At 29.2% G+C, this 24,368-nt stretch overlaps 1 protein-coding gene across 1 annotated transcript; it reads left to right on the top strand.

The window, feature by feature from the left end:
• The first annotated feature begins 9,571 nt into the window (after positions 1 to 9,571).
• D2hgdh (D-2-hydroxyglutaric acid dehydrogenase) lies at positions 9,572 to 22,941 on the top strand. The gene is made up of 10 exons (XM_088256818.1): positions 9,572 to 9,606; positions 11,050 to 11,062; positions 12,420 to 12,567; positions 12,730 to 12,927; positions 13,532 to 13,725; positions 14,945 to 15,113; positions 17,692 to 17,821; positions 18,407 to 18,563; positions 19,196 to 19,358; positions 21,155 to 22,941. The coding sequence occupies exons 1-10, from the start codon at positions 9,572 to 9,574 to the stop codon at positions 21,412 to 21,414; spliced, it is 1,467 nt and encodes a 488-aa protein (XP_088112944.1). The 3' UTR covers positions 21,415 to 22,941.
• The last annotated feature ends 1,427 nt before the right edge of the window (positions 22,942 to 24,368 follow it).

Below are 24,368 nucleotides of genomic sequence, written 5' to 3'. Positions count from 1 at the left end.
GATATATATATATATATATATATATATATATATATATATATATATATATATATATATATATATATATATATATATATATATATATATATATATATATATATATATATATATATATATATATATATATATATATATATATATATATGTATATATATATATATATATATATATATATATATATATATATATATATATAAAATTTAAAAAAAAATGTGTGTATGTGTTTGTGTGTGTGTTAATTACTAGCCTTTTGCCCTGCTTCCACTGTGATTTAAATTGTTGTATTATTTTATGAAATCAGTTAAACAATAAGTTTAGGAACCGTAAGACCTTTAGCCCAAAAAGGGGAACCTCCTGAGCCAACAAAGGTAAACCTTTCAGGCCAACAATAGGCAAATATATTACTTAGGTAGGTACTTACATAATTTAGGATTTTAAAATATTTCTATCATAGAATAGGTATAAAACTGTCATCTAAAAATGTATTTCGACATAGTTTAATATGTATAGCCCTTCCTGTCTTTGAGACTGCTCGACAAATATATATTTATATGTTTAAGCTTTTAGAATTGTAGTATAGATTTAGTATATATTATATATATAGCGAAGGTGAACAAAAAACTAAATGCAAGCCACGCAGCCGTCTGCAGTGGCGCAAAATAATACACAAGTACAGGTAAACCTCGTTTAATGCTGGGGTTCTGTTCCGAGACACACCGACGTATAAAAAAATGCTGCAAAATGAACGAAAACATAATGTATTAATGGACAAAGTAAGGTTACGTTCCATCTCAAAATTCTAAGAACAATCTAACGTGTTTACTTAGTACACAGCCTATATTGCTCACTCCTTTCAAGAACGTCATAAATAAAAAATTGTAAATTTTCAGTTGTGTATGTTTTCGGAATGCTCAGAAAATGTACTATATTCCAGCATAAGCGGCATATTTTAAACTTAATATTTACCCGTTACAGGGCAGAATGTGTTGGTTTTGCATTTTGAAAAAAAGGTATTGTGTAATTTTTTTTTTAAATATACTAAATATTTCTTCAAATGAAGAAAAAACCTTCAAGTTTTACCTAAAAGATCTGTTGCATAGTAAAAAGTTCAATAAGTGGCTTGATATTTATTTTTAATACATTGTATTATATTGTTAAACTTTAAAAACGTTCTCCTGAAAAATCAAGTTTTTTGATTTATGATGTTCTTGAAAGGAGTGAGCGAAATATAAATATATATATATATATATATATATATATATATATATATATATATATATATATATATATATATATATATATATATATATATATATATATATGTATGTATTTAACAAATAAAGTTTGTATACATTTACAAAACAAATAATCTCTTGATATAATAATGAGCTTTTTAAAATAAACATTAATTTACCAGTTCGTCGGCACAAAATTAGATACTCACACTTTTTAGAAAGAAAAAAAAACATCCAATCTCATTTGCTTTGATTATTGCTTCCTTTCTTGCAGAATCATAGCATAAGGGCGAAATGCACCTGCGATGCTTCTTTTAAAATTTGCTCTTTGATTAAAATTCCCATCTATCTCACAGTGCTCATCCGTCAACTTTTCTTAGAAGAAAGGATCACGAGTTAAATCGGCTGTTTTTAGGGTTTTCCCATTATTTTCTTTCTCATCCTTCTCTTCTTCGGGGTGTTCTGATTGAGGGTGATCTAATTCCACCAAAAATTAGACCCCCCCCCCTGGGAATCGAACCTGGGACCTCCAGAATGATAGCCAATCGTGCTGACCATTTCACTACGGAGGTGGACAACGGGTTTACCTGTAATATAATTTTATTTTATTGTGTATTTTGACATGTTCTATTAATTTCTAGAAAAGAGATTGCCAAAAATGTTACATTTGCAGTATTGCACCCCAAGTGAGAATATTCTAGAATACTATAAAAATGTGATCCAAAGTCCCTTGAGCAGTTTATATTTAAGCCTTATAAATATATTGTTTTAATTAAATTTATGATAATTGTGATTATTTTTATTAATAAAGCATGTAAACAAGTATCCAGTAAAAACAATGCCAATTATTATTGGCAATATATCTGGGCTAACCCAACCTAAGAATCTGGCACTGATTTTACAAAGTCTGTAACATTTCTGATTCATGCAAATCAGTTTTGTAGTTGTATAGTTTCATGTTCCACCTGAAACTACATATTTCTCATTTAGTGGTCGATGGGTTAAAACATAAGTGTCATCCAAATGAAGATTTATTTTTATTGTTATGTTGTGTGCTTTGACACTTAATAGAAAAAAACAAAACATGTTGTACGATCCATTTGTAAACTGCAACTTTAAATAAAAATATAGTGGACATTGCTAGCAAAAAAATGTGAATCAGGAATTTAAAATTGTACTTTATTCAAGTAAATACTAGCATCTCCACACAGACCAATGTTTACTAAACCATTATGTTTCTATATCTCTAAAACTAATTGTGAAAATGTGGGATTTTAATGTATGTGTACATATTACATCTGTGGCATCAGGATTATGACATGCATCATTCTATCCAATTTAACAATAAATATTTTCCTGCAAAATAAAAATCAATTAAAATTTCTCTATAATATTTAGAAAGTCAAAGAATAATTTATGCTTATTTGTTATAAAAATGTAATCTTGCCATTGCTATAGTCCTATCTATTTTGCAATTGTCACCATAGATATAATGTAACACAGGGTTTCCTGAACTATTTTGGTGTTCAATGGTTTTCACCTATATTTATTATGAGTAAATCTAGAATGGTTTTATATGTTGCAACTGCTGAAAGAAATTTCAATATTTAAAATTGGCCAAGTATTGTTTTTTCTGTTTTTCCTTCCCTGATCCTTTTGCTCAATCTGCATCTCCTCACTGAGTAAACGCACTATAAGATGCTAAATTATGCTACAGCGCTTTTATTACCTACCCTACAAAATGAACAAGGTATTCCACTGAAATCACAGGATTCACGGAGTGTTTTATCTCGGAAAACCTAGGTATAACATGTTTTATATTGAAATATATATTTTTAAAACTAAACTGCTAGCATAGTAAAACAATTTTAAAAAAATTACACTTAAATGCAACAGAATAGATATTACTTCTTCAGCTGGTTTTATTTCTTATATGGGAATATAAATTATTAGAAATGGAGATCTATGAAATTAACCTGATAACAGTTTTAATACTCCACGGAAGCAATACCAGTTACAGTATTTTGTCTCATTTTGTAAAAAAAAAATTAATTACTTTAGTTATATTCCCCTTTTTAAAATTTAATATGATGCATGAATGATAATAAATTTAAGTGATGCTGCTTTTTTATATAAGTAGTTGAATAAGATTTTATGCCCATTAAGTTACGATATGTTTGAGATTCTTTTCTAGTCGAATGTTTCATGTTTGCTCATTTAATCAGTTTTATTTTTTTAATATAATTTACAGTATAAACTTTTGAGTATTGAGGAACCAAATTTATTTATGTGACAAATCAATATATATTTATATCGGTAAAAATAATGATCCTTTCTTGGCAGGACTATAAATGTGAATTAGAGAAAACAAATAAGCAGTTATAATATTTGCCAAATATTTTTTATAAGAAATACAGTTATTTTCATCAACGTGCCTTTTAAAGCGGATGATGTTTTACTGGCATGTTTAATTAGATCACAATAAATGTATTTGATTTGAAATAATGGAAGAAATGTTTTTCCCTAAGGCACCTTGTGCACTCGGCAACCACGATCACATCCAGTGGGTATTGGAGATCTGACTAAATGTACAACCGGGCCACATTTTGTCGTTTTTCTTTCAGAAAGGTGTAAATGAACTCTCAAGTAACATGTTTATCTTACGCATTATTTTTTTCAACTACATAGGTACTGTAAAGCTGGTAAATTTTAATTACACCCTTTTTAGGATAGACATCAGTTTTGGCTGCATTCGGTTTGACGTAATTTAGTAGAAACTTCGCTGCAATCGCTTGACTTCAATTCAGAAACATACATTATTGAATACATACCTGTCGCGGGCTGGATATCCAGCAGTCAGTTGTTGTGGCTACTGGTCGTGGTCGTCTATTGTGCAAAGCTCCTTTTTATATTTTGCCAGCATATATGTATATATATATATATATATATATATATATATATATATATATATATATATATATATATATATATATATATATATATATATATATATATATATATATATATATATATATATATATATATACACCCATGTTACTATTTCCTAGTGTAAATTTTTCTTTAATTTTAAGACCACACCCTGTGGAATGTAGTGCTTTGTATTAAAACTAAGAGTGTATCCCTTATTGTATAAATATTTATTATTGTTTGACACTTTTAGGTTCATTAAATAAATAAAAAGTTTTATTATTATTCATATATATATATATATATATATATATATATATATATATATATATATATATATATATATATATATATATATATAATGGTATTTGTCGATACCCCCTGTGTGTACCATTGTAAGCCATAAAATTTAATTTTACTCGCGAAGAGTCAAAGAATCAAAACTTTTTTCGTCCGGTACATTTGAACTAAGTTATAATTCCAAGAAAAAGGTGTTTAATTAGTACATATAGGAGGGGTCGATATGTATATATTATTTTTGTATACACATATTGGTTATATGTAAGTTGAAGGAATTTATTTTAAATTTTCCAATGACACTAGTCGGGAACAAAATGTGTTTTCAGGTTACACGAGACTGTTCACTATGTTATACAAACGGAATATGAAAATCTCAACATTTACAGAGTTCACGACCTGTTGTCGGATGGCTTAAGTGATCAGTAATGGTTTAATTTTATACAAGCGTATAAAGCGATATTTTATGCCGGATGATGCAAAGACCATGAAGTAGTAACAGTAGCAAGATGGTGTTTGCATTTGACTATCTTGTTGGGATAACGCATTTCAACGTGGATTCTTATTGCATGAAAATGGCATATTGAATTTTTATAATTCTTTAAAAAAAAAATTACTGTTCACCAGTATTTACCGACTCAGCACACAACTCAAAGAGAACACAACATATTTTCAATGGGATGGAAAAAATCCGACTAGTGTTATTAATTTACCAGTTTTTAAAAATTTTTATTTAAATATTTTTGTACATTTTTAAAGTTCATATATGCTATGTACATTAGTCCCTCATTATTCGCGGATTTATTATCCCAGTTTTTTGGTTTATTGTGGATATTAGCATTCAATATTATATAATTATAGTAAATTTTTGCAAACTTATAAAATTGACAATCCAATTAGTTTATTAGTTATTTATTAGCTATTTAAAAAAAATGCCCTTAACATTTTATTTTCATAGTCATATTTGACATTTTTAGAAGGATGCCTCGTTAGCTAAAAGCAGTCTCGATATGATTTAGGTAAAAGCAGTCTAGTTTTATGATTTCACAATTTGTGATCTTTTCTTTGAATGACACTTCTGCGAATATCGAGGGATAACTTTATTTGTGAAATAAATGAGTCCATTTATTACAAATCAAACATGGCCAACACCGCAATGATATTTCCATAATATCGATTCTGTAATATGGAATTCTGTAATATTGTCCGCCTCCGTAGTGTAATGGTCAGCACGCTCGGCTACCGTTCTGGAGATCCCGGGTTCGATTCCCAAGGGGGGTAAAATAAATATAAGTGATTTTTTCACTGCCATATTTATTTAAGATTACCCTGGACTGGTATCTGAAGCGGAGGGCTGATCACCTTTCCTTCATGTGTAAACGATCAAGATAACACTGCGTTTATATGACGCAGTGCCCTATGCACCATTGGGGTGCGGATAAGGGTTTTATTATTATTTATAATATGGAAAGTCAAATATCTTTTGTTAGCATTGTAAACGGTGTTGGTTACATTTAATTTGGATTGACTCAAATGTGTTATTATAACATGTTTCAAATATATCTAGAATATTTATTTGTCAAACATTGTCCACCATTATTAGTAGGGACATAATATTATTGAGAATCATGAATTAGGCATTGTATTTTAAAACCCATTTATAATTCTTTGAAACAATTATATGACTCTGATTATATTTAACTTTGTAAACCATTTTATACTCTCAGTCAAGTGGTAGTAATTTGAATAAACTTTGATGTGTAATACATTTATTTCTTTTATTTTATTTCCATCCTTTTATATTCCTTTCATTTGTAGTAGTAAAAGATATAAAGGTGTAAGAGAATCAATGAGATTTTGATCAATTTTTTATACGTGTTTGTTAAATGTATTTAGAAAACAATATTTAATGATAAATGCTATATTTAAAATAAACAAATGACTAAAAAAAACCATGTTCCATAAAGTTTAAAAAAATGGAAAAATAATAAAATAATGGATCCCGTGTTTCAGAACACAGAAAATAAAACTGGAATCCATAAACATTTTATACCTACCATAGAAGGCCTGATAATATTCTATACAGTACCACAATAGGTCAGAAGACATTGTAAACTTTACTGCATTGTGCATTTCTTTGGGTGAAAGGAGTCAACCAATCAGAGAGCTAAAATCAATATTAAGGTAAAATAAACATGATTCTAATACAAATTTACAATTTTTGTTTATAATGGATGAATATCACGATGTGTGATTATTAGCTAATAAATTAATATGAAAAATCACAAGACTATCGGTAGCATTCTTATTGAAATATGTAGAGAAATAAGGGAGATATGAAGGTTTAAACTTTAGATATTTTTGTAAAACGAAAGACGTGCGTTCGCATACATCATCAAATTCCGTCATCGAACGTTTTATGACGTCATATGGTTTATTGTCTATGGTTTATAGAGCTGTAATAGTAGAAGTGTGGATTGTTCGTTTACCACTACACTACCATTGTGTTATACAAATATGAGGGGACGGGAAGGGGGGAGGGTGGACCATAGATATCAACAAATAGAGCCGCCAGTAATTTAGCAATGTTACCAATAATAAAATAACTCCATCGTTTCTGTGACGTCATTCATTGCCAACATACGAAAATAACGTTTTTTCGAAAGTGAATTTTCCAAAATAAAATGATGAATGAAAATATTAATTTTATCAACTGTTATAAACACAAAACGTGTCTAATACAATCCTTTATAGGTTGAGTATGTTAAATTAGATATTCCTCCCGTCTGACAACGATCCATTCTGTCTTAACACATTTTGGATGGGTATTTTTTACGCCTGCGGATCATTGGCGACATGATTTGATAATATATCTTTGTTAGACGGGAGGAATATCTAATTTAACATACTCAACCTATAAAGGATTCTATTATACTCGTTTTGTGTTTATAACAGCCGATATAATTAATATTTTCATTTGGAAAATTCGCCTTCTTAAAAACATTATTTTTGTAAGTTGGCAATGAATGACGTCACACAAACGATGGTGTTATTTTAATGTTGGTGTCATTGCTAAATTATTGGCGGCACTATTTGTTGATGTCTGGTAATTCACCATTCCATAATAATTATTTAAATAATAATTCTGTTAAGAAACCTTTGTTATTTTCAATAATTTTTTTTCAAAACAATTGTCTTGTACTAAGTACGTAACTTCTGGTTTATATCAAAATTTTAAGTTGCAAATCCTCAAATGAGAGCCATATTAAATAGTATTAACAACAAAATTTTGACATTAGAAAAAAAATCCTGGGCAGTTAAGCAGTTGAAAATTTCTGGCCCATCAGTCGTCGGATAATAAATGCTATTTGGTACCGAAATTGGAAAATATATTTTTAATGCCTATTCACCAATTTCTGCACATTCAGTTTCTTACTCCAGATTAAAAATTACACGAACGGCGAGAAAGATGGGATTGCCTTTAATGAAATTCGTATTAAAATTAGCTAATGTATATTTTTTCATTGTTACTTTTTTTAACTTCTACATAAATAAAAATTCATAATTTTTACATATTTATATTTAACCCCATGACGTTGTTCAGGGACCACCAAATCAAATTTAATTTTCCACTGACCCCCTGAATGATCCCGGGGTCCACTGTAAACCTTTTCAGACTGCACAAGAAATGATAAGTGAAATTATTGATTTTTCATAAAAATAAGGTGAGAGAGTGAAAACATCCTGTTACAAATTCAAAGAAAAAAAATGGAATGGGTAAACACCTGTTTATGAAAGGTTAAGTCTGTCGTCTGTCTGACATTTCTGTCCATATTCGACATTTAATAGTGATGTGCTTAGAAGTTATATTTTGATACTTGTTTTAACTAATACTGTTCCTCAAATGAAACAGTTACATGAAACCGTTCTAAAATAATGCTTGAAAGAGGCAACAAAAAGCTTTATGGTGAAATCCACTACCATATTTTTTACCCATTTACAATATATACACTGATTGAAAAAACATTTGCGTTCAATCTTTGGCTACTATTGTACTAAAAAAGAAGTACGTTCCAGAAACGTCATGCTGAAATTTTTTTTTGATATGGCAATAAGGAGTGGACACCTGTTTTAATAAATTACTTAAATCGTTATTTTATAATGTACAGATATTAATTTCTTGCGGTCTTGTGCCCACCCTCATATTTGTGGTGAGAGAGAGAGATGTTAAATTGGTCGTTATTTTGATATATATATATATATATATATATATATATATATATATATATATATATATATATATATATATATATATATATATATATATATATATATATATATATATATATATATATATATATATATATATATATATATATATGTGTATATATAATCGTTATTTTATAATGTACAGATATTAATTTCTTGCGGTCTTGTGCCCACCCTCATATTTGTGGTGAGAGAGAGAGATGTTAAATTGGTCGTTATTTTTATATATATATATATATATATATATATATATATATATATATATATATATATATATATATATATATATATATATATATATATATATATATATATATATATATATATATATATATATATTTATATATATATATATATATATATATATATATATATTTATATATATACTGTACAGTGAGTAATGCGAGAGAGATAAAAAAAAAATTATTTTTTGATTATTGCGGTCCTATTCACACGTGGTTTGAACTACTCTAGTGAGAGAGAGTTGAGGATAGTAAATAAATAATGTAACGCAGGAATATACTTCAAATAACGACGAGGCTAAATCAGCGTTATTTAAATCGTTAATAAATTAATATTCTCTTCTGTCGTCTCTTGTATCTGTGGTCGCTTGTTATCGTAATCTCTAGTATATAATGTGGTGATCACTATTTGTTATTATTTTGTGACGTGAAGTTCTGACTGTACATAAATCGTTTTTACGGTATTCATATTTCCTACTTAATATTTACGTTGTATAATAGTAGTTTCTTCCAATATGTATTTAACTTTAATAAGGCCGTTAAATTTTTCGAAAGTATTCAAAAGTTTACAGTTGCCGCACTATTTCTCACGTTATAATTATGGCTCTTCAACTAGTATTTCCGATTTGTCCAAGGTAATATATATAGCATTTGTACTATCCGATGGCGATTGGACCCTAAATATGTATAAAATGAAAATAAAAGCAAATAATAAAAATTATAAAAAAATTTATCATGGTTCATAATATGTAAAATGATAATCAGGGTAGTTAATTGAAGTTTTATTTTCGTTCATATAAATTTGCATACATTATTTTTCATTTATTTCCTAAGTCAAAACTTATTATGGCAAATAAAATATGATATTTGTGTTGTCATTTTTGAAATTGGAATAAGTCCATTTTCGGAAAAAAAGAGTTGGTAGTAATTTCAGTAAGGTATTGGTATTTTTAAAAATATTTATAATGTGACATTCAATGGACCACGATTTCTTACATCAAGAGAATTTCAGCAGAAAATGTTACCAATTTATTATATATTTTTTTGAAAGTGGAATTTATATTTTTTGTAACTATCTAAAGTAAAAAAAAACTAATTGATTTGTCAAATTAGTTTATTGCTCGGAAATTAGGTAACTTTGTATTTGAGAATAAACTACAATGCGAGCAGAAAAGAAGATAAGAGCAGTTTGATGGAAGAATATACCATCCATTCAAGTAATGCGGAACTGCCTAGAAATTTTCTAAACTCGGATCAAATTTTAGCATCAAAGAACTCAGAAAAATATTTCGATCTTTCTTTTGATGTACAAAATCAAAAGGGTATCCCTTCCATATATCCCTTCCACTTATCTGTTTATATTGCATTTATACTATAAACTGAATATGTATGTTTTAATGAAAATTTTCATAATTTTCATGACACAAAGTTCATACGAATGTATGAAAGGAAAAGGTTAAAGTAGTAGAATCTTCTTGCCTGAAACATATTCAGGATGTTTTACCCAGGAAAATATTTTAGCTTACGATACATGAGAAATTATAAAATTACGAAAAATGTGCTAGATGATTTTATGAATTTTATGAATTATTTTTATTTAGAAAACAATGAAGACCCAAACTCTCAGCAAGATTACTATGTTACCACTCTATATAACGTCAATACCAAAGAGAGAAATATTGCGATATGATGAAGTTTACTGCCTCACATTTTGTAATATTATTTTAATTTTTGGTTATCTTGACAGCAATTATATTATTATTTATTGATTAGGCGTTTAATTTGTAGAACTCCATTTTAATTTATGTATTAATTTTAAATCAAACACAGATTTTTTGAGTCTACTAAGTTGTATTTTATTAACAAAAATACATAAAAAATTATATTGTGACAATTGTTTCGCCTTGTTAGGGCATTATCAAATGAATGTCTTTGTTGTGTCTTTGAATGAATTGGTTTATAATGCCCTAACAAGGCGAAACAATTGTCAAAATATAATTTTTTATGTGTTTTTGTTAGTAAAATACAACTAAGTAGACTCAAAAAATCTGTGTTTGATTTAAAATTAATACATAAAGTATATTTTCACTGGTTTGTTATACCCTTATTTTTAAATTAAAAAATCCAATCCAGTAAAGTCAATGTGCATAAAAATCTGGTTTTATTTTACTTTTGTTTTTATTTCTTGCAATATATTATTATTGAAAGTGGACTAAGTCCATTTAGTGCTAAGAAAAACCCTTTTTCGTTTGATAGTTATTATTATATTTTCAAGATCAACAATACTTATAGTAAAAAAAAAAATCACTAAAATTGGATGACCTTTGCCAATATTTTTCAATTCATTAAAACTCTTAAATATCTCAAAACATGAAAAGTTGGCCTTATTCACTTCATTTTCAAGAAAAATGTTCATATAGTAAATATATTTATGACTATATTTTTATTTATTGAAAAATAAAAGGCAAAGTAATTAATTTTCTATATGTTCTGCTTTAGAAATACATTTTTTCCCAGTAAGGAGAATATTTTTATTTTTATTATTTCTTTATCTTATCACCGTAGGGTGTGGAAAGATTCATACCCAATTAGCTAATGAAGTAATCATTAGCTAATTGAGCATGAATCTTTCCACACCCTTATCATTTTTATTCTACAATGTTTTGATTAAAAAACTTATCTTCTCGATGTGAATGTATTTCTGAATCAGGATACTACGTAGAAAAATAAATTATATTTTTCAATGAAATAATAAAAAAATAAAACCCTTATTCGCACCCCAATGGTGCATAGGGCACTGCTTCATATAAACGCAGTGTTATCTTGATCGTTTATACATGAAGGAAAGGTGATCAGCCCTCCGCTTCAGGTACTAGTCCAGGGTAATATTGAATAAATATTACAGTGAAAAAATCACTTGTATTTATTTGACCCCCCCTGGGAATCGAACCCGGGACCTCCAGAAAGGTAGCCGAGCGTGCCGACCATTACACTACGGAGGCAGTGAAATAGTTCAATGAAATAATAAATAAAAACAATATGCCATTTAAATTTGATTTACTCTTGCAATTTTTAAAATAACTCTTAATTTATTCAATAAAAATTGTAACTTAATATGTGATTTTTAGTACACTGGCTGGAATAACAGTGAAAGGATAAAACATTTATGAAATTGTATAGATAAATTTAATTTTACTTCTATTCAGTTAAAAAAATAAACATTCCTTAATGTTGGTATCATTAACTTTCTGACGATGCTAATTGCCAACCAGTTCCAAAATGCCAAAGTCATTACAACTAAAGGTTCAGAAGTAAATTTATCTGTACTACGTAGTTCAAGCGTTAACTGCTGTATGCAATTTACCTCAGGTTACATATTAATTTATAATAATGTAACGAAATATACTTTCCATGGTCAATAATTATTTGACATTTTAATTTTTTTTAGAATAAATACAATGTCCATCGTAAGAATTTTAACAAGTTACAAGAAAATCATTTATCGGAATTTAGAAGAATCTTGGGTAATGAGAGAGTCATTACTGACCCTTCCGATGTCCTGTCATATAACATAGACTGGATTAAAAACTGTCAAGGTAAATCTTTTAAATACATTCATTTTATATTCCACATGACTGATAAAAAAGTAAATAAGGTTATTGATTGACAATGAGACAACTTCAGATACCTAAGAACTAAAAACAATTGTCTTATAGAATTTAGAATGCAAAGATCGAATAAATGTTGTTTTATTTCAGGTGAATCTCAGGTAGTTTTGAAGCCAAAGTCTACTGAGGAAGTGTCTAAAATTTTATCTTTTTGCAATGATAATAATTTAGCAGTCTGTCCGCAAGGAGGAAATACCGGTCTTGTAGGAGGGTCTGTTCCAGTTTTCGATGAAATTGTTATTAGTATGGCACTTATGAATAAAATTATAAGTCTAGATGAGCTCTCAGGTACAAAAAAATGCATTAATTACTTATGTTGAAAGATTATTCAAAATGATTCAAATGTAGAAAAATAAATAAAATCTAAAATTTATTACTAGCAACTATTTTATTTTATCTTATTAGTAGCAACTATTTTAAATCAACAATGAGCATAAACAAAGGTATTTTGTGAGACAAAGATATCCTGACTCTGCTCTGCTGATTGGAGCAAGGCCACTGGACCTTAAGTTTGCAGAGAAACATTAAGTGGCACCTCTCGGCAGATCATCGCGTTTTAAGAAATATCCAACGGCTCGATTCCAGTGCTCTCAATTGTAATAGGTTCACCCACCGAATGATATAAGTCCTTATTTTACTTTCAGAAAGTATTTTTTGTCTATCTCTCTTCAAAACTTATATGTGATTGACACATAACATGAATTTATAACAAAACTGGATGATTTGTATTTGAGATGAGTATTAAAGATAATTTTTACCCTTGGTATTTCCAGCTTTAATAAATTTGGTATATCCATGTTTTATAAAAATTATGTGTCACTAAATTCTAAATATTTTAAAGTATTACTGTATTCAAGTATCTTGTATATAAACTCTCAAAACTAAATTGCAGGAGTTATGGTTTGTGAAAGTGGCTGCGTGCTGGAGTCGTTGGATTTACATGCTCGAGAGTTTAATCTGATCATGCCCCTAGACTTAGGAGCCAAGGGTTCATGTCACATTGGGGGTAATGTCAGTACCAATGCTGGAGGGCTACGGCTCCTGAGGTTTGGTAATCTTCATGGATCTATTCTTGGAGTTGAAGCTGTGAGTTTTTTTTTTTAAACTTTACTTGTTTATTCTTTCTGTAAAATTAATATTAAAAAAAAATCCCTCATGTTTATAATACATGCTTTCATATTTTAAATATTGAAACTTAAATGTATTGAATGCAATCATTTAATGTTCACCTTAGTGCAATAGCCATATTTGACCATCGTTTTAGTCCCAGAGTTTGGTTTCATTACCACTTGAGTATTATATCGACGGCCCGTACGTAAAGTACACTATCTGCAAATCTGTTACTTTACAAGAGAGAGAGCTTAGAAGATTTTTTCAACGTATTTCTTTTTATTAATTAACGGTTTTATTTGAAATTCTAAACTAGTATCAAACATTAAAAACACGATAAAATAATGTGTTAAATCGTTTTAAAACTTTATGCTTTGTAAAAATTAATGAGTTAGCGTTTTAGGAGTTCAGTTCATTTCGAAAATTCGGTGGAGATAGCATCTTATACGCCTGAAAACTAGGCGTAATTTATTTTATAATTTTTTTGTTGTTTATTTATATTTGTATATAACGGTCAGTTGATAACGTACACCAAATATCTCAAAATTGACAAAATCGTAGTTAGGGACTTTAGGTAGGGCACGTCGATATTGTATTGACTAGTTTTGGAAGCTTCAGATGCTTCCGAATTTCGAAATCCGAGAGATTTAAATAGAAACAGTTTATATTCGAACCCTTAGATGGAATATAATACTCAAGTGGTAAAAACAAGTGTTTTATTTTTAATTCAATCATGTCTTACTGCAAAGTGAATGTCGAAACATCAAATAACATGAGTTTGGTTTCTGTGACTCTTAGGGCGTTTATCCACTACACGGAAATACACAGAATTTTACCGTCCGGCACGTCAGTTGGCATTTTAAAACGATGATTGCCTTGGATTAGGTTATGCTTTTGTCCATCTTTCTTCGGATCAGAGCTCTTGATCGGTGCGTGAACACGTTGCGCGTAAATTGGATCACGCCAAACTGTCGTAGTTACTTTTATTTTTCAAAACCGGACTGCCGGACGGTAAAATTCCGGGTAGTGGACAAGCGTCCTTAGAGTTATAATCCAGATGAGTTCTGTCTGCACCTGAAAGGAATAAATAATCTCTAAAAATCCTTTAAATGAAGTTTCACTGTACGGATGAACAATAGTTTTTATGCTGTGTTAATAATAATTTGGCACCTTATAAAATTGAGTGATAATGCAGGTAACGGCAAGTGGAGAAGTTCTAAATTTGCTCGGAACAATGAAGAAAGACAATACTGGATATCACCTAAAACATCTTTTTATTGGATCAGAGGGTACTCTCGGCATTGTGACTAAAGTATCTATTCATTGCCCTGTTCTTCCATCCTCATTCAATGTGGGATTTTTAGGTAAGCTTCATATTAAACACATATAGTGCACACCTTAATATCGGCACCTTAACAAATGTCACTGCATATTGATACTCTGTCGTTTGTGTGTTGGTAATACTATAAAATCCCATAGTAATAACAATAATAATCAAATAAATTAAGTTTTGTTTGGATGCAATCTAAATTTGAATAAATTAGTCGTTGTGTGTAATTAAAGAGCATTAAAAAGAGCCATAATCTTTTTTAAAAAAAATTATCTTTCATTATAATCAATCAATGAAAATTCATTCAACAGAGGCATCATCACTTTTATCAGCCTTTATTTGATTAAAAGTATATGTGACTGATAACTTTTTTATCAAAAGGATTATTCGAGTGATTGTTATTTTCAACTTTGCATGATACAACTTAAACATAACATCCGAAGATCACAATTATGATATAGCAACATGGAAATTAATTTTATACGTAAAAAGTATTCTTCATTTTGATAATCTTGAAAAGTTCAAAGTATGTAAGTTAAGTTATTCAATAGAAATCTTAAAATAAACTTAGTAACCATCACGCACCCTCCCTGCAGCGGTAGGCAAAGAGAAAAGTAGAACGCCACATCAATATGTTTTTGCAAACAATCCTCGCCTCTTTTCACAATTATATAGAAATATTAAATAATAATAATTAATATTAAATATTAAAAGAGGTATATTTCTTGAAATAGAAATCTTCTTCTTATAAAAATCTGATTGAATTTAATTTCAAGCTCTCTTTTGAAAATATTCCTATTATAATTCCATTATCATCTTTCTTTATCTTTTGAAACATTGTAACATTATAATAAGTTTCATTATACTTAAGTATATAGATGACCTCATGAGTAGGCTTACCATAATTATGAAGCTCTAAACCGGGACAGGTAGTGAAAAAAACGAATACAGTGAAACCTCTTATAACGATCATAATTCGTTCCAGCATCTTACTCGTTAAGCGAAAGATTTTCCCCATAGAAATCAATGTAAAATACGATAATAGATTCCATGCCGAAAGAATACTTAATTTTTATGAATTTTTAGTTAACGTTTATTTATATAAAATTACTTTAAAATTGTCAACAAGTGTAACAACTTCGAATACAATTTAAATAAAAAATAAATAAATTAAATAATAAAATTAATTTGTGACAAATAATAAATTCTTTAAAACTAGAAAACTGTTTGTTTGTTTTTGCCGACGCTTCAAAATTTGGTGTAAATGTATCACAGCGTAATCATTGAATAAATTCGTAACGCGAATAGCCACCCCCTTATTAGGGAGTTGCTTCTGAATGTACGATGCAACAGTTTCTCATGCTTTCAGCATTTCTCTTATTGTACTATTTCCTCCATTAACAAGCTCTCCTCCATAATTTCTTGCTGTGAATCACGATGCAACTCCATAAACTCTTTGGTGATCAGCTTGACTATGTTTTTTTCCAAGCTCTTCAACGTTGTTGTAATCCATCTTAAATCCTGGCGCGGAAGATCCGGCTCACAAGTGAATTTAGTGAAAAAGGGACTTGTCCTTTCTCTGTAACTCGTTATGCGTAATATCGTTCGGTAAGGGAGCAACTTTTTCAGAATTTTTTTGCTCGTTACGAGAGGTTCCACTGTAAATCTAATGCCAAAAGTTGTTTATTTAATGTTAATAAATTAGTTATTGTGCCAAATATACTTTTTGCTGGAGTGAATTCTTTTTGATATTCTGTAATTTTTTTTCTTCGTAAAAGTCACTGCATGTAATGCCAAAATTTAATTTACAGTATAGTAACCCTTGTACAGTAGACTCCAGCATGCGGCCGCGGTCATCTGACCGAATGTGATTCATTATTAAGAAAGCACGCTCCAAAGGTGCTGAAGTCCTGGGTAGGCACAAAATATATTGTATAATTTACTCAGATTAGGTGTAAATGTAAATGTAAATTTATGCTCGTCAAAATGTTTGAATAATTAGACCAATTTATCCACGTATTCAGTTTGAGACGTCATTAAACTCCATTCTTCAATTTTTGATCCAAAAAAAGTTTTTGCGAGTGACACCTCATCAAAAAGACTAGCAGTATTTAATTGCTGTCGATCATTTGATTGGTGTATTTTATTTAAAGCTCCTGCAGATCTCTCTATTTCTTCCCATTTTAGTACATGATGTAGCCCCATCCATGTAAAAATTTTGGCGCTACCGAAACTGTTTTCCCATAATTCCATGTAAGAAATGCACCATCTGAATAGATAAATAGACAGTGCTCGCGCAAACCGGGACAAAATCTAACCGGCTGGGACACCGGGATCCGTGTCTGAAACCGGGACAATCCCGGTCAAACCGGGACGTGTGGTAAGCCTACTCATGAGGCAAAATTATATTTTAAAATTGGATGTTGCAAAGTATTAAGTGGTATTGCACAATGTTGACAATGTGTGATAAGGAGACTGTTATATTATTATTCCACAAAAATAATAATGCTTTTTAAATACAAAATATAATTTATTTATTAAAAACCCACACAATATCATATTTATAATATTTTATTATATTATGTTCATTAATATATTACTTAACTTTTTAGGTGTAAAAGACTTTGAAAGTGTATTAAAAATTTACAGGAAGGCTAAATCTTCAGTAGGAGAAATCCTCTCTGCTTTTGAAATGGCAGATGCCGGAGCTTTGCAATCATCTATGGACATGTATAAATTGCAGTAAGTTTTTCATCTCAATAATTTAAAATGTAGGTTTAAAACTTACCGCTTTCCAGCAGCTCATTGATGCCTTTGAGCACCGTGCTCTATTATTGCCTCAAAACATGAGTTCCGTTGCAAATGGATTAAACAAATTTTCTGTAGCAAACCACATATCCTCATAAGAAAACAACATGTGATAGAACTAACAATAAGGGAAATAATAATTAACACGATTTTTATAAATATTAAATTTCTCATTGTTTGTTGTCTTATTTGCCAGACAATTGGTGTTATTCGTATTGAAATTTGCAAAAAAATAAGGGAATTTTAAGGATTACACTTTCTATATTTAATATGGTGGATATGGATATATTGGAAACACTGTACCATGTTATATCTGACATCATTATGTAGTTATACATCAATAATACCCTCAATTTTGCTTAGTAAACTTGCAGTTTCTATATGTATTACTAACACGGATGGCTCAGGCCGAGGGGACCAAACAAAAAGTGTCAATGAATTATTAAAGTGATTATGATCTTTATTGATCGATGGCTATTTATTTAAATAATTATATAAATTCTGAATTGCTATTTTTAGAAATCCGATTGGAGACTATCCGTTTTATGTAATTATTGAAACAAGTGGTTCAAATGAAAGTCACGATTCGGAGAAGCTTTCCAATTTCTTTGAAGAGACTATGAAATCGGGATTAGTAGAAGATGGAACACTTTGTTCAGAGCCAAGCAGGATTAAGGTATGATCAAGTGGGTAATAACTATGTATACATAATATTGTAAATTTAGTGTAGCCATTGTCAGCTTGCTGGTTATTTTAATGACAGATAACAATTTGTTTGTTTGGTTTTTCTAATGTTGTTCATGTACATTCAATGTTTAAAAGGAAATAATGAATCAATCTTTTTAACCCTTTGGTGGAAGACATCTGCTTGAATGAAAAATGGACAGCTTGTATCCTAGTGAAACTAGAGAGATGTATTATGGTTCTTTTTTTAATAAAATTTTTCCATCTTGAAGTTAATATAAGATTACTTAAATTAATTTTTAATTTAATTTAAAGGACTCACACTATTTAGAATGACTTCATTTTTTTGTAGTACTTAGTGTTATTTTTTTGCATTTCAGCATTTTAGAATGATAATTCTTTATGTTCCCTTTGTGCTCTTTTTAACAAAATTCAGACCAGTGATCATTTCATCATTAACGAAACCAGCCTGATGATGTCGGTGATGACGAAACGAATAAATATGGAAAAAACTATAAATTGTAAAATTTTATTATATAAAATGCAGTTCAACCATGTAATGTTGGTACAAAACTTAAATCTAACAAAATTCAACTATAATTTATTTTTTGTGTTTTTTTTCAGAATATTTGGGCCTTGAGAGAAGGGATGGCCAGTTCTTTATTGAATTATTATGTTTTAAAATATGACATAAGCTTGCCTCTTCAAAAATATTATGATATTGTACCAGAAGTGAAAAAACATTTTGGAAAAGAAGTCCTTCAAGTGATTGGATATGGACATATTGGTAAAATAATTTATTATCATTCTTTATTTTAAAGGTGAAGCACTACAGTAAAACCTCGATATAATGAACCTCTATTTAATGAACTTTGCATATAACGGACAAACAATCCAGTCAAATTGTAAAAAAAAATAACAACGTCCTGTTAATATTATACATGCTTAAATTTAAAAAAAATTACCGGCCATGATAATCACGTCATACGTCTAGCACTAGAAATTGAGACACAATGCTCTCCTACTCATTGACTGCACCTAGCCGGAGCAACAATACTGCCAAAAGTGAAGTTATCAGTGGTAATATCACATCTCGACGATCTAATAATTTATCGATTACGTCAGAAAATGAAGTTCAAATATATAATACGCATTTTTGTAATTTTAGAGAGTTGATTATAAAAAATTTCATAAAAATATCAAAAGTGCGAACCAAACTTGACCCAAAGCATGATTACTAAGGAGAGCGTGTCCATATCAAACAGGCAACATCACTTCGCGAGAAGTGTCCATAGAAAATTAATGGAATATAGTTTGTGTTTTGTATTGTTTTTTTATATCTAAATACATTGTTCATATTTTAATAAAAAAATGATTTATTTTAAACCTATTTTTATATAATGGACTTTTCGCTTTAATGGACACCCCCACCTCTCAGTTAGTCCGTTATATCGAGGTTTTAATGTTTTGAAAAAGTGTATGAATTGGTGCAGGCAACCATCTGAACAATATTCATCCATTAGACTTTTTCAATTATGTTTTATTTTAGACAAATGCACTTACTACGATACAGTCAGTGTGATAACACAATCTAGCTTCATTGCCAGCTTTACAAATTTTAATCTGTGTACTTATGTTTTTCAACACAGTTTGATATTGCTATTTCAATATGTAACAACTGTCTGTAATCAGTCATAAGTTATTACTGTAATCAGTAGTGTAGGATCATTAATAATGATATCATTTATAATGATATAAATATAATCGGATAATTATTTATGGTTTGCATCAAATAGATTTGGCTACATGAGATTAGAATGACCCTCTTGTTATATCTTTATAACCTCATAATGTTTATCTTTGATAAGTGGGCTCTCTTCTATTTATGTTTATTACACTATCTAATCACATGGTTTATCAATTTTACCCTTTTTATCATTTCTTATCAGTATGTGGTATTAAGTCAATGAATGATATCCTAAAAACTTAAATAAACAATTTCCTCTCTCTGAACACTTATGAATGATGAACACATCGCTCATTTGGTGCAACAATGGCGTAATTACACTTTTAGAAATATTACAGGAGATGCCATTTAGACGATGTAGCAACAGAAATGGCGCCATTTTACTCAATTCTACAATGACACTCGCACCATTTCACCACAAAATCAATTCTGTTGATGTTTCTCCCGATGTAAATAGTCTTTCCGCATTTTGACATATTTAAATGTTATAAAAAAAAAAGTGTAATTACTTCATTGTTGCACCAAATGAGCGACATGAAATTTACTGCTAGTGCCCACAAGCGTGTTGGGAGCATAATCAGAACTACCCAGCAAAAGAGTTACTGACCACAGTCTATTCACGTATAGTAAACTCGGTTGTCCATGTACACGATGTTTGACCATAGCTTGACGTTGTGACATGATGTGACCTCTATAGTTGAGGCATTATAGAAACAGTGTCAAGGTGATCTATGTATAACAACCTTTAATATGTTTGTCACAAAAATGTTTTGTTATACACACTCTAGAACTTCGGGTTATCCTCAATAATGAAATGCATTTTCCTTTATTTTTAGGTGACGGCAACCTTCATCTAAATATTGCTTTGAAAGAGTTTTGCCCTGACCTAGTCAAGAGGATAGGACCGTTTGTTTATAATTTTGTTCATAATCTGCGTGGGTCAGTGAGTGCTGAGCATGGAATTGGTTTTCTGAAAACTAAATACATTGGCTTGTCCAAAGACCAATCTTCTATCAAGCTCATGAAAGAAATAAAAAATTTAATGGACCCCAAAGGGATTCTTAATCCCTATAAAGTCCTTCCAGTCGATGTATAGATGATATTCTCCAGCTTCTTCCAAACCAAAAATCATACCAAAAATGTCATTTCAGAAGATTTTTATTCTACTGTACTGTGTTCATTGTTATAGAGTTACTTACCTGTCAAATGCTAACAGACCCTATACGATTTCTCATAAATCAGTTGATTTTTCAATCATAAAATACTCATAAGGAAAAAAGTTGATATTTATTTTTTCTGGCTGCAAAAAACTTTTATTTTTGCGAGTATCGGAAGGAATTTTGTAGGAACCAAAAGTTGTTTTATAAACATTAAATATTCAGGCTGGTCTTCTCCAAATACAGTGTTTATTAGGTTTATTAGCTTTTCTTAATATATATAGATATACAAAAATATTGAAATTTCACATAATTTTTATTGGCATTTATGTAAAATAGGATTCAAATTGTGGTATAGTGGGCTCAAACTAGAAACTCTGACTCAGTGAATTTGACTCTAACCGCTAGACCACCTGACTAATATTGACAATAATCTTTTATCTGTCTTTACAATACTTCTTGTGTTCCATATTGAGAAGCCTTTTGTACATAAAATATTCTTTACTTTTAACTTCACTAAATTTTTGTGTATATTTTAGTCTCGTATATTATTTTATGATATTAAATTTATGGTGCTATCCATTTGTTATATTATTTTGTTTTTATATAGTTCAACCATAATGCCTGACTAATAAGAATAAATATGTATGGGGATTTATTATTCATACTATGTATCTATATTTTATATACTGATATGAATTAAAGTTGAATTTGAAATTATGGTTTGCAAGTTTTTGTTTTTCTTTGGTTACCTATTCCGATTATTTAGATTTTGCACGTCTCCATATTTTATTCAATGAAAGGCTTTCTTCGTCTTGAATATTATTACTGTCAACAAACTAACCTCATCACAACTAATATTTACAACACGTATGTAAAAAGTATTATTTATTTATTGGATAATATATACCATAAAGCCCGTTTTTGTGAGAAATTAAATTTAAATTTTAACGATTAAAATGACGTAAGTAAATTTCTCTTCTTTACATAAATAATAATAATAATACAGTGAAACCTCTATCTATCGTTTTTAAAGGGACCTATTTAAATAAACTATGAATGCGGGAAAACAATGAATGCGGGATTAAGAGGTCAATACGCAAATAGATACAACCTGCAAATTTTAATTATCTGATGATAGATATTAACGATATCTTAACACCCAGGACAATCAGAATCCAACATTAAATTAAGAAAATGATTGAATCTTACTCATAAATATGTAGTACATAAAACTATAAAAAAGAATCCAACGTTATTGAAACAAATCGTCATGTAATGTATGTATCTTGCCTGTTTTGTGATACGAAAGATAAATAGTAATATACTAACATGAAAATATCCTTCACAACAAGTGAAAACATTGTGGATTAATTCATAGGTTAGGTTTAAATACACTTTTTAACTTCATCTAGACAAAATCACAATTGTAATATTCGTAATCAATAAAATATTGAATCTTTAAATGTTATTTGATTTTAAAATATGATATACATGAATGATTTACTCATAATTTGTATGATAAAGCGCTAGATTGCGGGTGTACCTACTTATTCCTTTCCGGTCAGCGGATAATGCTTTTGAGACATGATGGGCGAATTAAAAATCCAATTCTATTTTTATAAAACACCCAAACGATAAATTTGCTCAAATAAGAAGTATATTAGAAGGTAGAAATATTCCATATCGTGACAATATATCTGTCAAAACAATAGTCCGTTGCCTAGCGACGGTATGTAAAAATGCTACCAATATAAGATTCGGGACGAGTACCAATGTGACGATATTTAAAGATAAACATTGAATAAGTACCTAATTACCCTTTTGCATAGGATGCGGTCGATATGGTATTTATTTTAAATAAAAAAACAGTATTTATATTGTTTCATAATTTAATTAAAATTAATTAAAAGCAATGATTTAATTGTTAAACTGGTAGCTTATTGTATTTAAGGTAAGAACTAGTTAAAAGTCAGCAGTTATTGACCTTATTAACAAATAACTTATTCTTAAATTTATTATAATATTATATATTTGTTCATAACAAATATCTGATCGCAAAAAGCCCAAATAGCTTATGCACATAATTATTATTTGATCCTGCCTCCCTCTGTTCAATACATCCAACTTGTTAAGGCATTAATGTACCTAATATTAGCACCTCCCTACGGAAAATACAATTTCACGTATGACGTTTCGTCACTAATGTTCACGGAGTTTCATCATAAATATGTACAAGAAACGCTACTGAGATGTCATCACTTTTCCAGTCCTATTTTAAACTATTAGTTATTCCTACCCCTTAAAATAATTAATTAAAATTCAATCTTTTGATGTTGCATTTTATTTTTGTCAATCACATTTGATAGTTTTTAGAAAAATGATTACATAAATAGTTAAGTGTCGGCATTTCGAATATTTGTTTATTCCTACTACATATTTTTTTTGTTCATTTGTAGTATGGTGCTTTTGATATCCCGTTTGTTTGATTGATATCGTTTATTTTTTTATTGAATTGACCATACGTTCTGTAATCGTATATATTGAGGTTAAATCAGGAACTTTATCGATGTCGACAAATATCGTATTGGGAAGGTTTCGGAATGACTTTTCCAAGAAGGGGAAAGAAAAAATACTGTTTGTATGTATGTATAATATATCATAAAGATGCATTTTATTGATTTTTTTAGTACGTTAACAATTTCCCTTAATATATTGTTTTTACAAGGAATCTTAAAAAATATATTTACATTTATAACGCATACCATTATAATTATGGTTCAATTCGTTACTAAACTTAACACCATTGAATAAAAATAAGAATAAAACATTATTTCATGAACACACTACCATAAAACCTTAGAAAAGTAAATTTTTTGAATGGTTTTCATCA

The sequence above is a fragment of the Brachycentrus maculatus genome, unplaced genomic scaffold (genome assembly GCF_059751285.1).
Source record: "Brachycentrus maculatus isolate JH-2025_06_01 unplaced genomic scaffold, ASM5975128v1 h1tg000068l, whole genome shotgun sequence".
Lineage (NCBI taxonomy): Eukaryota > Metazoa > Arthropoda > Insecta > Trichoptera > Brachycentridae > Brachycentrus > Brachycentrus maculatus.
The sequence above is the reverse complement of the archived record's forward strand: the minus strand, read 5'-3'. Positions and strand labels throughout refer to the sequence as shown.